Source organism: Lutra lutra, chromosome 4, assembly GCF_902655055.1.
Source record: "Lutra lutra chromosome 4, mLutLut1.2, whole genome shotgun sequence".
In the NCBI taxonomy this organism is placed as follows: Eukaryota; Metazoa; Chordata; class Mammalia; order Carnivora; family Mustelidae; genus Lutra; species Lutra lutra.
The window spans coordinates 144,619,797-144,632,348 of record NC_062281.1 but is presented as its reverse complement, the minus strand read 5'-3'; the positions used below and the strand labels follow the sequence as shown (position 1 = coordinate 144,632,348).

The window sequence follows — 12,552 nt, the reverse complement described above, 5'->3', positions numbered from 1 at the left end:
TCATGACCTGAGCTGAAATCACAAGCCAGATGCTTAACTGACTGAGCCATCCACGCATCCCTCATCTTGAACATTTTTCTTACCATTTTTCTTTACCTTTCCTTGAGGTTTTATACTTTATTTTTATTCTTTTATTACCATTTTATTTAGGTTTTGGGAAGAGTTTACATAAAACTCTATATTCATTCTTCCAAGTCAACCAGAATCCTTTTATGTTTTTCTTTACAGTGAGAGATAATGGCCCTGAGTTTCCTAAAGATCCAGATAAAGTTATCAGGTAAGTTTTTCTTTATTAATTCCATGTCCATTTCTTTCTTTCTTTCTCTCTCTTTCTCTCTTTCTTCGTTTTTCATCTCTACACCCAAAATGAGGCTCAAACTCACAAGTCAGCTCAACAGTCGCATGTGCTACCAACTGAGCCAGCCAAGAGCCCTTAAATCAATAGGGCTGATTTAAATCTTGAGATTGATTTAAACCATTTATATATATATTTTATCATAATTGAATTTTCACTTTTTTAATTTAAAAAAGGAAGTAAATCTCTTTTAAAATGCTTTTTAAAAATGTTTTCAGGAAGAATGTGAGTTTATTGAATTCTTTTTAGATGGTTGAATTAAAATTGAATGTAATTATTATGTAATGTAAGTATATGAACTTGCCTATTTTTATTTTTTTATTGAAAAGGGAAAAAAAAGTTGGCAACATAATCAGTACAAACCACTATAGATCACAAAAAGCTAAGTAGTTTAGGAAAAGATAAGGTTCTAGAGGAAAACGGTGAGATAAGGATAAAGCCATTGTATCTTTTAGGAGACAAGATGAAAATGTGGTATCAGTTTAGCTATGGACACCTGAACAAGGTGTAGGTCAGTATTCTCATAATGGTTCTGCAGCATTTAGTTTCTTGAACATTTCTATCAGCCTTAATTTGATAATCAGTCAGATGTAGGAAACAGCCGGTTAACTAGTGTTGAAATAACTTGCTTCAGCTTCGGTCTCCTTGACTGGCCCTGTATAAAAGATGAACAAATTATGTAACTCAAGTGGCTTTGGTTTGTGAAGGTATTGGAAAATTTCAGAAAGACAAGCATAGTCTAGTGGGTAGTGCACCAGGTTGGCATTGAGTAAAGGACATTGCTGCTCCTTAAACTCGTCAATGTGGAGAGAAGCAACTGACCTTCTTGACACAGAATAGATCTTTGGTAAATAGTTGTTGAATGCATAAACACTGTTTTATCCCCCATAATGCATGATGGTTCCTAGAATATTACAAAGTTCTTTCTCTTTGTCATATAATTATTTGCAATGCATAAAGTTACAGTGCTAGCATTTACTGATAAGGCAGTAAGAGGAGGCCAGAAGAACTTCTGTGGTTCTAGCTTTGGCAGTTCCTCTGAATGAAACCAAGGATAAATGAAGCCAGAATCAGGTCTTATTTGTGGTGTTCACCTAGTGCTAGCCTGAAATCTCTAGAGAAATCTTAGGATTCAGTCAAAGCAAAACAATCTAGATTTCAGTGATACTTTATCCTCCTAGTGTAGAGAAGGTTGCAATTTATTATGTATTTGTGAATCCAAATGTTTACTCCTAGCACATTTGTTATGAGATAAAGCTCAGTTATGTCTAGCTTTTAGTTTTTAGGCCTCATTGTAAAGTGAGGCCCTGCAGAAATTACTCCAAGAGAGATTCTGCTATTAGCCTTGTCAGTCTAGCACCATATGCTAGAACTTCACGCTACTTCATGAGCTAAAAGAATTAACCTGATTATAGGAATGGATTCCAGAGGCCTAGCCAGACAGTTAAACCCTGTTTCCAAAAGATATAACAAAACATAGGCAAAGTCTAGTCAACTGAGTAGAATATAGTCAGGGGAATCCAGTTGATATTCAGTAATTAAAAGTGATTTAAGCTTGTGCTTGTCCTCTGGAATGTTTGCACCAGGGCTGCAGGATACCACTTAACAAGATATAGAGCAGCTTCTGAGAGAACACCTACTTACTCATTTGTTTAAAATGTATTCGCTGAGCATTTCCTCTCTGCCAAGCACCGTGCTCCCATCCTGGGGACACACATCTGAATAGTATGTGATCTTTGATCTCACGTGATTTATAATCTAAGATTGGAAGCTGCTCTCTGAAAGAGAGATAGCGCAGAAGTATGCCTGATTATCAGTCCTATAGGACCATATAGGGAGCAGCTTCTACCAGAGGATGTAGTTGGAAGGCCACAGAGCAAATACTAGGATCACGACTGAGGGGGATGCCAAGGTCAGATGAAATCATATTCAAAATGTGTCATATTGGGTAGAAACTTCTTCCCCTATGGCTTTTTCTCCCCTCCGTAGAGGCTTTTACTTTTTCACTAAGTCATCTGTCACTGGTTCCACTGCTGTCAAATGCAATCCAACATTTCATTGAGCTGTACCTAGTAATTATTTTATTACATTATTACTTCTAGTAAGTGGTGTTATACAGACTAGATCTAGATGCTGGAGGAACTTGGAGGGAGAAATATCTTCCTAAAGCTTGGAGTCCCAGAGTGGGGGAAGGGACATATAAAGGCCAGCTTCCGGGAGAAGGTGTTGCCTGAAGTGATTTCTAAAGGTAGAATAGGAATTCCACCTGCAGGCAATGGAAGAAGGACATTTAGGCAGCGGCAATAGCACACTCAAAAGCATGGAGATAGGAGAGAGCGTATTTTCCACAGCCTGACCCAAGGGAAAGTAAGTTGACATCCAGAATAAAAAGTGAATCCAGGTGCCAGTGGCAACCAAAGTGTATCAGGAGCTGAGATACAAAACCAAAGGGAGGAGGGGAGAAGGGGATTGGTTGCTAGATAGCAAGAGAATAGAAGCATCTTTTGGACGTGATTCTATAGACTTTTACTTACTAACGATAAATGGAGGTGAAGGATGGGTTATGAAATATTACATGTGTTATCTGAGCTAGATCTCTTGGATAACTCGTGCAGCTTCTCCATCAGCACTTGCTCCTTCCCTTTGCACTTTCATGTTATAGAGACAGCGTCTTTCCTTAAATCTCATGAGCCAACCTCTTCTAGCTTCAGCCTTTCCTCCAGCAGCTTCCTTACCTCTCTCAGCCTTCACAGAGTGAGAGTTCAGGCCCTGCTCTGGATTAGGCTTTGTCTTAAGGGAATGTTGTAGCTGGTCTGATCTTCTATCCAGGCCACTCAAACTATCTCATCTCAGCAATAAAGCTGTTTTGCTTTCTGTCATTCATGTGTTCACTGGAGTTGCACTTTTAATTTCCTTTGAGTGGTATTCCTTTGCCTTCACAACTTGACTGGTTTACGAGACCTTGTTTTCGGCCTATCTCTGCCTTTCATAAGCCTTCCTTACTCTTTTTTTTTTTTTTTTAAGATTTTATTTAGTTATTTGACAGAGATCACAAGTAGGCAGAGAGGCAGGCAGAGAGAGAGAGGAAGGGAAGCAGGCTCTCTGCTGAGCAGAGAGCCCGACGTGGGGCTTGATCCCAGGACCCTGAGACCATGACCTGAGCCAAAGGCAGAGGCTTAACCCACTGAGCCACCCAGATGCCCCAGCCTTCCTTACTCTTAATCATGATGTTACGTGACTATAGATCCAGAGATTTGTAAGGGCTTAATCAGGAGGCTTGAGTAATGGCTGGGAGGTTGCTTCCATGACCTAGCACTACCCTGATTCTCTTCTTCCCTTAATGATCCTTTTTGTTTCCTTCACTGGCTCCTCTTAACTATGAATTGGTTTCTGATCTTTCTTTTCTAAACACCTACTTACTCTTTCTGTGTTTGTTTCCCCTAATGGCATCATCTATCAACCTTTATGTTGATTTGACCCAAATCTCCTATTTCCAGTCTCAATTTCTCAATCACACTTCTAAAGTTCATCACCTAAAACCCATGTTTAAATTTAAACTCATATTTTACTTCAGAGTCTCTAGATGCTTTCTGTTACTAGCAAAACTAAATGGTCTTCTGGGCTTTAGAAGAATATCTGACCCCAGATTCCTTCACCTTTCACACCCTTCAGAAAACCAGTCCTGGCATTTCATTAGCTTGTCAGAGATTCATCTCCTCCCTTCATAGTCTCTGCTCCTACCTTCTGTTAGCTCTGCATTTCTTGCCTGAATTACTGCATCTGTTTCTTAACTTGTCTCTCCGCATTTAATCTCTCATATACTCCACCCTGCATCCTGAGGCCAGAAAAAACTCTTGCTCACATACTCGGTTCATAATTTACTTGCCTTATTCAAGAACTTCTGATTGCTCTCTATCACCTAATAAATCATTCCTAAGTCAACTCTAACCCATTCTCTGCCTAAATCTGAAGACCTGCATTGCCCAAAATAAGTTTCACTTATTTTGTCAAATTCCAATTCCTCTGAAATTGGAACTCTCCACCTTAGTCAATTATCTCGTTACAATCGTCTCTCCCCCCAACATGCTCTGTTGCACATGCACCATGCTCTTTCCCATCTGAGCGATTGCTAATACTGTTCTCACCCAGATTGCCTCCTCCATCTGTTCCAGATCCATATTCCAAGTTAGTCCTTCCCTAAAGCCTCCAAGACAAAGTTACATCTCTCTCTTCCAACTTTTTTAGTTTACTGCCCCTGCCAAAGAAGTATCTGTCGTCATCTCCAAATGTCTGTTTAAATGATGTAACACTTTACATGCTAATATGTAAAACCATTCTATTTGCTAATTTGGGTATATAACTTATTTTCCCAATAGGATAATAAACTCTAAAGTTCAGTTTTGGATTATCTTCTACTATTTCTTATTCATAATGGCAATGACAGTACACAGTAAATTCCTGTTAATGTTTCAAATTATAAAAACATGTATTTTTTTATATTTCCCTGTAAACTTAGTAGCTTATCTGAATAATCGTAAAAATTGTTTCTGTTTTGTTGTTGTATCTTATATTGTTCTTATTTTAAGGCACTGTTTCTTTTACAGAATTGAAAATGCAGTATTCTCAAATGTTTAAGACATTCTGCTTTGTATATTCAAACTCTACTAAAGTTATACCTTTAGGGTAATATTTTTAATTATTCTGGGGAAGAAAAGAAAACCCCTGAAGGCTAACAGTTTGAAATTGAACAGGACACCCCTGGGAAGGGAGAGGGTCATGGGTCATCGTCAAACAGACAAAAAAACAATGGAGACGATTGTGCCTAAAGATGGTGTATTTTTTTTCACGAGACAGTGTGTTGACAGTTTCCTTCCTCTTGGGTCATTGTTGTCTGCTAAATGATCTGTGACAGCAAATTGATCACAAGCTTTTTCATGCAGGAGATATAATGCAGCCTTTCATTTTGTTACCTCTGTTGCCAAATGCCGAAACATTTCGTTGGCAAAATTAATGTTAGTTTAATATGTCATTTAGTGGTGTAAAGCACCGCACATAGCTCTGGAAGCAATAATAGTACTGATTAATTTATTGTCACCCCGTTTCAGATTTCTGCTGGTGTGATTGCAAAAGCAATAATACATTTGAAAAATGTTACTTTTAAAATTAGACATTTGTAATTATCATTTAAATAAATGATGCGTTCAAGAATTTAGATGTTGTCCCATTCATTTCTAAAATGAGTCCAATATTTAAGGTACCTACAGTTCACCTATAAAAATTAATGCTGGTGTACTTTTTCTAATTGAAAAGTTGCTGCTTCCTCCAAAGAGCTTAGAACTTCAAATGGAAAACAGACATAAGGTCTTTTATGTCTGATGTTTCAGCATCTATTTAAGCTATTTGGTGATTTCACATGTCTGAAAAACATCCCAAAGGAAATTTTTGTTTCTAGAGTGTTGAGAATCTCTGCAATTAAGTTGTTTGTAGGAAAAAAAATTAGAAATGCAGTTATTTAAGTGCCTGTTAAGCAGATCCCATTCCATATTTTATAACAAAATTTGCTCTCCCATTAGGATAGAGTAATATTAGCACAGGGAAGGATAAGTGCAGGCAAGACTGTTAGAAGAGTTGTTTTTTTCCCTGTATGAAAATGGCCAGATTCTATGTGAAAATGAAACTGATCTCAGTTCTGGTGTTTTACTTCTCCTCACAATAAAAAGGAAATAAAGGTGATCTTACTGAAATTTAGCATAGATATATTTTTAAAGATTTTATTTATTCATTTGACAGAGAGATCACAAGTAGACAGAGAAACAGGCAGAGAGAGATGGGAAGCAGGCTCCCCGCTGAGCAGAGAGCCCCATGCGGGACTCGATCCCAGAACCCTGAGATCATGACCGGAGCCGAAGGCAGAGGCATAACCCAATGAGCCACCCAGGCATCCCTAGCATAGATATTTAAGAAAATAGTTTATTGTAGAAAGAAAAAATGTTCAAGTATGATGCTTTTCTTAAAATCCTTTTTTAAAGTTAATCTGAAAGGCAGATATTTTAAACTTTTTTTATAATATGCACATGGGTGTACATTTTTTACATTTATTTTGAAATATGTTTTGGAGAGTTTTTCTTTTTTGTGGTTTATATGTATTAGTGGAGAAATTGATATATTAGATCATTTGTTAGAAATTACAAATCTGTTTAATGTCTTATGGCAGGATATTATCTGAAACAGTCTACTCTGAAAAAATAATTTTAAAAAGGAAACTTGCAAATACTCATTGTCTGATTTTAATGTATATTTTCAGATCAATTAAAGAAATCTCATTTAATGATTACTACAAGACATGGTCTACAATAGCCACATCAAAAGCCACAGAACACTATAGAAGTTCATGTAAGGTGATCTAGCCTTATCTTATGTCCTTTTGGTATATATTAATCTCTTAATTATTCTCAACTTATCTTGCTTTCAAAGACTAATTGGCATATATTTATAATCTGAAGGTGATAAACTTCTCTGTTACCTCTATATAAGAATCATTCAGGGGCGCCTGGGTGGCTCAGTGGGTTAAGCCGCTGCCTTCGGCTCAGGTCATGATCTCAGGGTCTTGGGATCGAGCCCCGCATCGGGCTCTCAGCTCAGCAGGGAGCCTGCTTCCTCCTCTCTCTCTGCCTGCCTCTCTGCCTGCTTGTGATCTCTCTCTGTCAAATAAATAAATAAAATCTTTAAAAAAAAAAAAATCATTCAACAACTATTAATTTAGTTCCTCTTTGGTATAGAGTCCTGGACTGAAGTCTTATTAAAAGTCAGAAGAAAGATAGACAATTGGAGGAATAAAAGATGAAGCTATCAATCTTATGAGACTTAACTTTACTCCACCCCAAAATGTGGAGCCTTCATAGCAAGAGGAGACTTTTTGATTCTAAACACAATTATCCTCAAAGCCAGAGAAAGTACTAAGTAGAAAAATAGTGAGAAAACATATGAACCTAAGGCTTTCAATTCTATCAGTGTAAGGAAAAATCACCTTGTTGCCATCATATATTAGGAGCTAAAAAGACGGAAGGGGAGAGCTGGACAACTTTCTGGCCCCATCGAATCGAATCTTCAGCGTGCTGTTTCATGATTTAGATCCAAGTAGGTTATCCAGTCTGCTGCCCTGCTATCCTGCTGAAATGGAGCATTCAGAAGTGACCCATGACTTCCTAACTTCCAGGTTCAGTGATAACTTTTTAGCCTTTATCTTACTTGTGCTCTTGTTTGCTCTGCCTATCTGCCAGTAATTCCCAAAGCCTCATCTCTAATCAGGCCCTCTTATGTATGAATTCTGTGTGCATATTTACAACTGTGCCTTGGACATTTACCCACATGGGTTACAGGCATCTCCTACTTAAGATATGCCAAAGTGAATTCATCATCTTGCCCCAAAACCTATCTTCCCATCGTTATCATCTCCCTTGGTTAGTTGTGGATCACCATTATTGAGTTTACTTGTCTAAACCAAAATCATAGGCATTTCTTGGAGCTCTTTACTGCCCAAATTAAGCCTTGTTTACTTGATCTCCTACAACGTTAAGAACGTTTGTCTCTCCACTCCACCCTGATGACCACAGTCTTAATCTGTGGTCTCACTGAATTTCATCTCATTATTGTGATAGTCTCATATTTGGTTTCAATAGAACAAAAGATCACCAAAACAATTTGTAGTTTTAAGGCACAAATTAGAGCAGAAAGTAATGCCAAGCTTAACAAATATTTAAAATAAATTATATGAGTAACTTCTAAGAAATTACATGTTCTTTCAGGATGTTGGTTATTATTTTGTGATCACCATTACCTTCCTCACTAATCATAGATTAGGATTAAGAACAATAATTAAGGTGCTTAAAGAAAGACAATCTTTGGCAACACTATCAGTATAAAGAATTTTATTACTTTTGATGCCAGAGTACATGAATAGTTGCTTCTTTTCAAAGATTTATGGTTGGGTACTGCCTAGTCGACTTGCAAACACATCTTGAGTACCTCCTATGTGGAAACACTGAGGAACTCAGATGGGATCCAGGAGGCAGGAACCCTTAACAGACAAGGCATCCGAAACAGTTGGCACAATCCAGGGAAAGGCTCAGCATCCAGCTCCTTCAACCATAAAACAAAACAACTGGTAGAAAATGGTGTCTTATGGAATAACCTGTAAATATATAGAAGCATTTGGGAACTTCAAACTGTTAAGAAAAAAAAAAAAAATAGAAGCACATGCCAGAAGTTCAGGGAATTTGGAAATGATTCTCTTGCAAAAAAGAATAATTGAAAATGGAAGGAAATAATGCAGTACCACTCACTGCAGTTTCTTCTTCAAAAGAATTAACACGAAAATGTTTAATTTGGTTCTCATTTCCATGGCTATCACTACTTAGTATGTAATTCATCCCTTTTTGTGAAGGCAATAGCTTTAGGGCTGTCTCTAGCCCAGAAGAATTTCTGCAACTGATTCTAGCCCTTGGTGCAAGATTTCACAATCACCCTGCCTGTTCTTCCCCTAGGACTTGTTATAAGAATGTTTCAGGAGTTTTCCTTTAATAACAACGAACACTCACTTTTTAACCCACTGAGCCACCCAGGCGCCCACGAACACTCACTTTTTAAAAATTGAATTTAAACCTTACATGTGCTGCTGGCCATTTTATCTTTGGATAATTCAGCTGGATAAGATCCAATACTATTTTTTAAACAGCCTAATTGCCTGGCAATAATAAAGATGAAGCTTTGAGATTATAGAATGCTTCTTCAGCTACTGAGAAATAAAAGGGAAACTTCTAATAACTTCAGTTTCTACAGTTACATTCTTTTTAAAAAATTTAATTTAATTTCTTAGAGAGGAGTAGGAGCAGAGGGGAGAGAGAATGTTAAGCAGACTCCACTCCCAGCATAGTCCAACATGGGGCTCAGTCTCATGACTCTGAGATTGTGACCTGAGCCGAAATCAAGAGTTGGACGCTTAACCAACTGAGCCACCCAGGTGCCCCTCTACAGTTACATTCTTTTTCTTTCTTTCTTTCTTTCTCTCTTTCTTCCTTTCTTTCTTTTTTTTTTTTTTTTGGATTTTATTTATTTATTTGAGAGATGGAGATCACAAGTAGGCAGAGAAGCAGACAGAGAGAGAGAGGAGGATGCAGGCTCCCCACCAAGCAGAGAGCCCAATGCGGGCTCAATCCCAGGACCCTGGGATCATGACCTGAGCCAAAGGCAGAGGTTTAAACCCACTGAGCCACCCTGGCACCCCTACAGTTACATTCTTATCACTGCAAAGATTATGAAACTCTTATGCATATTTGTAAAAGCTTTTTTATTCATATTGATGAGTGGTTATATTTCGATTTGGGGTATTAACTCTTTTCCATATCTTTATGCTACAAATCTACCCATAGTCATATGTACCATAGTAATAGTAAGTTTATTCATGTACAATGCAGTTTACCAGGTATACTCCGTTGTTTGTTTTTTTAATCATTCCCATCTTATTCTTTTATTTATTTGTCAACCAGTATTTACTGAATGCCTAATATATGTCATACATAGTAGTATATCAAGCCGATGAACCAGGCATTATGATTATTACTCTGTCTTACAGATGAGAAAACCAAGATCAAGAGAAGCTAAGTGGGGCGCCTGGGTGGCTCAGTGGATTAAAGCCACTGCCTTCGGCTCAGGTCATGATCCCAGGGTCCTGGGATTGAGCCCTGCATTGGGCTCTCTGCTCAGGAGGGAATCTGCTTCCCTTCCTCTCTCTCTCTGCCTACCTTTCTGCCTGCTTGTGATATCTGTCTGTCAAATAAATAAATAAAATCTTTAAAAAAAAATAAGCTAAGTAATTTACCTAAGGTCATACAGGTAGGAGGAAATATTATATAGTGGTAAAGAGTGTAAATTCTAGACCCAGATTGCTGAGATTTAATCCTGGCTCTGCTACTTATTAGCTGTGTGATCTTGGGTGGGTTTCTTAACCTCTTTGTGCAAGTTCCCTTCCTGTCTGTAAAATGAGAATAATTAGAGCACATGCCTCATAGCATTGAAGGACTTAAAATAGTGCCTAGCACATAGTGAGTGCTCAGTGAAGGTGGCTGTAATTAATTAGTACCATTAGGCTGTGGCTCTAAGGACTTGAACCAGATTCTCTGATTCCACATCTATTGCTCTTTTTATCATGCTATACTGCCTCTATAATGTGGTACAAAAATGCTGTCTCTATATAGCCTGAGATTTAAATCCAAACTCTGAAGTATATGCAGTACATTTTTCAAAAATTATTAGTTTACAATCATAGACAATCATATGGGGAAATGTACTGATGATCCACTGTTCCCTGTCCATCAGTATAGAATGACAAATAAAAGTCTGGCAGAGAATGAACCAATACATATGGTTGTGGGCAACAGCACCCTAATGACAGAATATGATCCCCATAAGGAAATGTTTATGTTAAAGGAAAGAAATCCTTCAGACCAGTGTACTCTGTAATACTGAGTGGAGGCATCCTGGTGTTTGTTTGCTATCATCAGACAGACCAGACACCCTGAAACATCATGGGGATGCTTGCTCTCGACTTCCATTCTTTGAATCTTTGAGCCAGAAATAAGGACAAATATCTCCAGAATGCATTCAGATGCAAGAGGCAGCATCATCTCATTGTGATGCAGGGGCTCTCAGTCTTCACTGCTCCTTAGAACCACCAGAGAAGCTTGTAAAAACTCCCATGTAAACGGCACACCCCCCAGACTAATTAGATCAGGATCTCTGGGAGCAAGACCCGGCAGTAGCCATTTTTAAAGCTCCCCAGGTGATTACAATGTGCAACCAAGGTTGGAAAGGCTGCTGTGGGAAGAGCGTGATAGTGGAAGTTAGAGACTCCATAGTTCTGTCCTGGTTCTGCCACCTACAGTTAAATGAATTTAGGTTAGTCATTTAACTACTTTGTGCCTCGTTTTTCATTTCTTTCCACTGACAGAAGCATTCCACTGTATTTTAAGTTGTTCTGTGGTTAGTATGAGATAATATTTGTGGAAGATAAAACGTGCTAAGGCAGGTTGATCCTATTACATTTCTTTGGATGTGACAGTCCCAGTCATGGAAAAAAATTTTAGATCAACCTATACAGATGTTGGACAAGAGATGTGTCATGGAAAAAACAAAGTAAAGGTGATGTACCGTGATCTTTAGAAGGAAGGGAAGAAATAAGTATATTATGGAGCCTATAGAAGATGATTTTCTTTCTTTCTTTTTTTTTTTTAAAGATTTTTTTATTTATTTGACAGACAGATCACAAGCAGGCAGAGAGGCAGGCAGAGAGAGAGAGAGAGGAGGAAGCAGGCTCCCTGCGGAGCAGAGAGCCCAACGTGAGGCTCGATCCCAGGACCCCGGGACCATGACCTGAGCTGAAGGCAGAGGCTTTAACCACTGAGCCACCCAGGCGCTCTATAAGATGATTTTCTACCACAGACTATAAAACTGTCACAAGGACAAGATATGGTCATGATGGGGAATTTCAGCTTCAAAAACTTCTGACAAAATTTCACTGGTCCTTTCCTCCTACTTGCTTTCATGTGCCCCTTCCGCCTGCGTTATTTCCCTCCTGTCACCATCACTCATTGAGCATCTTCCATCTCTAGACAATGGACTGTGTGTTAGAGACAACATACGTACTATGAGAAGATTTTTAAGAAGTTTATGGTCGCATGGCAGAATGCCGAATGAAAAAATTATAGGAATAAAATAGGAAGCATTAAAATAAAAGTTTGTATAAATACTGTGGCATTTTTTGTCTCTCAGACAGTAGAGAAAGTAAGGATGAAAATGAGTCAGTGATATAAGATTAATGGAAATATTCAGAAAGGATGACCATGCCATTTGGGGTTTCATAACATATAAGGAAAAGACTAATGTATATATTCAAATAGAAAATGTGGGAAAGGTGATTGCAAAAAAAAGTAAGGAAATAGATTAATCATCCTTGAATAGAAACCTAAAATTTAAATTTTGTCTAACTGGTAAGAGTAGCCCCAATGAGAAGACATTACTCAATTTTCTATTTGTTCCTCTGTAAAATGTATATTGTAATGGTAACCACCTACTTTACAGGTGCCCAATGTGTAGGAAGAACTCTCTTACTATTAGCTATTATAATCATCTAAAGGAAATAA

At 38.0% G+C, this 12,552-nt stretch overlaps 1 protein-coding gene across 6 annotated transcripts in view; it reads left to right on the top strand.

The window, feature by feature from the left end:
- The window catches only part of UBE2U (ubiquitin conjugating enzyme E2 U), a 58,990-nt gene that overhangs the window by 29,327 nt on the left and 17,111 nt on the right, over positions 1-12,552 (top strand). For 3 of the 6 annotated variants that reach the window (XM_047726767.1, XM_047726768.1, XM_047726769.1), the window contains exons 6-7: positions 229-277; positions 6,660-6,748. In XM_047726767.1, the coding sequence (XP_047582723.1) occupies positions 229-277; positions 6,660-6,748 (138 nt within the window). Of the gene's footprint in view, positions 1-228; positions 278-6,659; positions 6,754-12,552 lie in introns of those variants that run through there. The other 3 variants (XR_007126761.1, XR_007126760.1, XM_047726770.1) reach the window with 2 other exon arrangements.